At 51.2% G+C, this 4,919-nt stretch overlaps 1 protein-coding gene across 1 annotated transcript; it reads right to left on the bottom strand.

Annotated features, from left to right (window-relative positions):
• Positions 1-1,645: 1,645 nt before the first annotated feature.
• LOC144142000 (vacuolar protein sorting-associated protein 4-like) lies at positions 1,646-4,698 on the bottom strand. Its single transcript, XM_077673431.1, has 2 exons — positions 4,414-4,698; positions 1,646-2,518 (listed from the first exon to the last, which is right to left on the bottom strand). The coding sequence occupies exons 1-2, from the start codon at positions 4,696-4,698 to the stop codon at positions 1,646-1,648; spliced, it is 1,158 nt and encodes a 385-aa protein (XP_077529557.1).
• Between the last annotated feature and the right edge of the window lie 221 nt (positions 4,699-4,919).

Here is a 4,919-nt window from a genome sequence, read left to right as displayed (position 1 = left end):
CCCCTGAATGCGCACTGCTTGCGCTCTTTAGCGAACACCTGTGCACGTTAAGAAGGAAAGGTGTACAAACAGGGTTGTTCGGTTTCGGGTAGAACCCAAGCTTACCTAATCCTGAACCCGAACGAGGTTCAGGAGAATCGAATTAAACGCCATTTCTCTTCGAATGGACCTTTTCAATGTAGCGATCTGCACAATCGTGCGCTGACAGGTCCGCCGTTCTTAACCAGTGCTTGCAGGAAGCAACCCCGACAAGCACAGCTTTTGAACTAATCGAGAAAGAACTGGCATAAATCTGCCGCTCGCTATACTGCAGGCTGGCAAATGCCGCAGCGATATTTTTGTGCCGAGCTAATGGAAGTTGTGATATCACGAGAACTTTCTCCCGGCTGAGATACGTTCAAAGATAGGACAGGTCTTGAATGGAGACCGACATGTGGCGCATGCAGATCATAGTGTTTTGAGTTGTTTTATTTCCATAAAGTATACATAATTTTATCGGGGATTTGTAGAGGAAAAAGCCGCGCCAGGCAGCTTGACAAGCCCTAAAATCCATTGACAGAGGCAGCTGCAGCAGGAGTCGAGTGAGAGAGAAAAGACAAAGAAAGAACCCTTCTCGATAAAAAAAGGAAAAGAAAAAATGACAGAGAAAGAGAAAGGGACTCCCTCCCTCAACGAAAAAAACAACAACAGCAACAGCAACAACAACTACAATAACAACTACAAAAAAAACAAAAGAAGAAAAAATTGGCGCTAGAGTTAGAGAGAGAGGGAACTTTTAGTAGAAAAGGATGACTACTGGTCACGATGGACTGGGGGGGGGAGAGGGTAAAAGAAAATAGCTGGTCGTTCTGTTCGTGATGATCGCAATAGGGATCGCAATAGAGTGCAGAGTTAGTGCAGGTTTGCGTGTTCCTTCGGGGGAAGACCCACTCAGACAACCCGTGCTAGACCACTTTTAATTCAATAAACTGTCATTTAAGATAATAGTTGTGCATCAGTTTGTTTTGGATCGGGATGTGGTTGGTTCGCTAGAGATGCACAATTCAAGGCGTGGGTAATTCAATTCAAAGTCACAAGTACAATGGTGCGACCGGGACAGTGTTCAAGCTAGTGACAATTGTAGAGCGCTAAATATTGGGGCAAAACAGAACCAAGGCGACAAACAGTATTAGAAGAACAAGAAAAGTACAGCGTACAGGCATCAAGCATCACTGATACATGAGGCGCATTACTAGAGAATTGAAAGAGGAATGTAGATTTCGCTTTGTGGGCGAAGAAGATATGAAATGACATGAGCATCAAAGAAGAAAAGGAGTTCTTGCACTAACAAAACGCATTCAAAACTTCAGGCAAGTATGAAAAAAAGAAAGAAGTGTTGGCGGTTCCTAAGGGGTGCCGCTACAGAAAGTACGTACGTAAATGTGTGAAAGGTCGATGACCAGCGTTTTGTGAATACGAAATGTTTAATTTCTTGGAGGTAATGAATCCTCCTTACGGTCATCATTACTGATTCATTTCAAACAAGCGGCAAATTTCGGAGAGTATTTGCTGAAAAAATGCCCGTTGATTTTGTTTGTCCACGAACGAGACGGACTCGCGGTAATTCGTCCTCCTGGCGCACCCGTCGTGCGCCGCCTCCGCTGCGCTAGTTGGCCGTAGGGTTCCCCTGAATGAACTCGGCGTGCTTGGGCGCGTCCTCCTCGCTTAGGTCAGGCGTGATGACGGGCGCCACGGCGTCCATGTCGGGCTTGTTCAGGTGATTGCACCTCTCGGCGTCCTCCTTCATCTTCACGGCTTCGAGGTTGTGGAAGTTGCGCGCCAGCGCGTAGCGGACGATGCGCTGCAGCTGGTAGCGCGAGAAGCGGGCGGTCTTCTTGGCCAGGTCCTCCATGTCTCCGTCCTTGTACGTCGGGCAGCGCAGCTTGCCCATCTCTTCCTTGATGATGGCCAGGCGGGCCTCCTCGGTCTCCGGGATCGGGATGTTGATGCGGGCATCGAAGGCGCCCTTCATTCCCTCCTCGATGAGCCAGGGCCGGTTGGCGGTGGCAATGATGATCTCGCGGTACTCCTTCTTGGCGGCCACCTCGTCCAGGTACTCCCGCAGCCCGGACTTGACGGCATCGACCACGGGCTTCTTGGCGTCGGGGTAGTCGGCCAAGTAGAGCTGGTCGAGGCACTCCAGCACCAGGACGCCCGTGTTGTGCTTCTTGAAGTTCCTCACCAGCATCTTGGTCATCTTGGCCGCGTCGTGCGTCAGGCCACCGATGACGAAGAGGTCGAGGTCGACGATGAAGATGGACTTTTCGGGATACTTGACGTAGAGAGACTTCATGAGCAGCGACTTGCCCGTGCCGTGCGGTCCGTGGAGCAAGATCGTCGAGGCGGCCTTCGCCTTCGGATCCGTGATGATCTGGGTGAGCACGAGCTTGGCGCCGTCGATGCCCTGAATGTCGCAGACGAAGTTGATCTTTTTGCCCGAAGTCACGGTTCCGGCAGCAGTGCACCACGGCGGAAGCACCTGCGCACACACGACGGCCCGTGTGTCTACAGCCCCGCCACAGCGATCTTGTGCGGCTGTGGCGCTGTCGTAGGGGGGTTTCCCCCTCCACTGCCACTTGCACGAGAAAGAGCACTTCTACGAACCTCCCACAAATAGCAATCGCCACAAAGCTCGTAAGTATTTGAATAACCGGAACCCCATATTTAACTCACTAAAACACATTATAGGTGTTTTCCCACCGTAACATCGCACTGGGTTCGAATTAATCGTTGTTTGTAAGCAGGAGGAAATTGCTAGCTTGGTACGTTTGGCATGAGCAAGTCTGCGCAAGTCTTAGAACAAACGGAAGGTGTCGGCAGAGTCAAAAAAGGTGGGTTCAAATGAACAGCCTTACGTTATTCTTCAATATCACTGCGTAGTTGGGCACAACACGTCAAGTGCTACTTCTGCGTACAGAACAGAAATTCCAGTCTGAAGTGTGTTCGTGCAATGAGAGAGTGCGGTAGCTCATACACTCAAACGGGGGAGAAACAGGAGTTCTCTGCGTCTAAGTTCTTTTCGGAGCGGTGCAGCAACTCTGCAGGTAAGCAGGCTGTACTAACAAAAACAATGCCGGTTTAGTTTGGGTGCGCGTTCAGGAGAGAAACATTTTAGTTGCGGTTGCCTCCGTCATGCTGAAGAGAAAAAACCAGTCATGAATGTCTTTGTAGCGCCAATGGGGATGCAGAATCTACGTGAGTAGCCGATCTGTTTCTCCGTGAAGCGGCAAAGCATTTTTTTCGGCACTGTATTGGGTTTGCGTTTAAAAATGTAGCTTCGGGTCCCCTCTCAGTGCCAGTAGAGACAACCGCTTTGGTTTGGTCTGGGGTTCAAGAACAGTTTCAGCCCGAAGACTTGAAGCGCAGCGAATGAGCCCTTGCCCACGAAATGCAGCCCAGCCCAGTTCGTTGTCAAACGCATTTGTCACGAATGAGTAGACGGAAACAACAGCAGGACGGTAAAGAATTGAACGGGTGCAAATACAAACCAAACAAAAGTAGTGAAACCTGTGACCATTGCTTTTTATTTTGTACGTGTTATCTAGATTGACCTTGATTCCAGCGTGCTCTGCTGAAGTTATGTCGCCTGACAGGGGTGTTTGCACGGGGCTATGAAGGCCTTACAAAGTTTGGTAGCGCTTACACAGACGAGGGTTAAGTGACTGGGCACACACAGGGCGCTAGTGTGGGTCCAGTGGCTTCGTTTTTGTTGCGGACGCTACACTGCCCGTGTTTGAGTAGTTTCGCGTGGACCTTGAAGTGCCATGTTGCGCAAGCGCGAGGAGCATTGTGTTGGATTGGATTGGATCGAATTGGATTTGATTTGGATTGGATTGGAAATCGAATCCAACTGGAGTACGTGTGTAGAGAATTGGGTTTGCACATTCGCCGGTCTGCGCATTCCAGAGGAGGGACGTCATAGCCGCGGCAGAAGCACTGGCGCCGGCGAGCGCCTAGCTGTGGGCCTCCGCTTCGCAGTGGCCAATTCTGACGCAGCGCTTGAGCCGCTTGATAGCCGTTTCGCGTTGCTCCTGCAGAGCCATGCTGTGCATGCGCGAGGAGCAGTGACTGGACTGGACTGGACTGAACTGGATTGGATTGGATTGAACTGGACTAGATTGGATTGGAAAGGAAATCGTTTTGGCAGCAGTAAGCATGATAATCAGCTAATCCTAGACAACCAGGAAACCCAAGAATAAACAGCTGAACCTTAGCTCACGCTACGTATTTCCTGGCATGACAGAGCTAAGCCATTGCTAATTCTGTCTGTGCAGAGCTAAAAAACTTTTGCAATGTCCACCCAAAAGGCTCAAAGTAGCACTCTATGAAGGCCGCTCAGCGCCTCCAGCCCGACAAGTGCATGTTCCCGCTCACCTGGGACAGCACGGAGGCCTGGTGCAGCTTCTTCAGCTCGGGCAGTCCATCTCCGGCCACCTCGTGTTCGGCGTCTCCGGCGAACTCCTTGAGCTTTTGCGCCCGCTCCACGTAGGGCGCGCACGTGTTGCGGATAAGCAGCGCGGCGCTCAGGTAGGACTCCATGGCTTTGCGGTAGAGCCGGATGGCGTTGGCGAACTGCTTCTTGCCGTCCTCCACATTGGCCTGGTTTGACAGGTCCACGGCCGCCTTGATGTCGTTGATGAGCGTCACCGGTACAACCATCGCGGCCGCCGACACTTCTGCAGGCCCAAGAAGAGGAGGCCAAGCTGCAGGAGCTTCCTCGCCAACGCTGATCGAGGCGGGATGATGATGATGGCAGCCAACTTTGTTTTCCTCCCGTGTTATTCAAACGGTATGCGAAATAACCCGCGGAAACCTTTTGTGGTCCTTCACTTCCGGTGGACATTTTTCGCATCGAAACGCCCGTGAAAAGGCTATTGAAA

The sequence above is a fragment of the Haemaphysalis longicornis genome, unplaced genomic scaffold (genome assembly GCF_048455015.1).
Source record: "Haemaphysalis longicornis isolate Haplotype H1 unplaced genomic scaffold, Haemaphysalis longicornis Haplotype H1 scaffold_6, whole genome shotgun sequence".
Taxonomy (NCBI): Eukaryota; Metazoa; Arthropoda; class Arachnida; order Ixodida; family Ixodidae; genus Haemaphysalis; species Haemaphysalis longicornis.
Note: the sequence above shows the minus strand (reverse complement) of the source record. Positions and strands in the feature narration are given on the sequence as shown.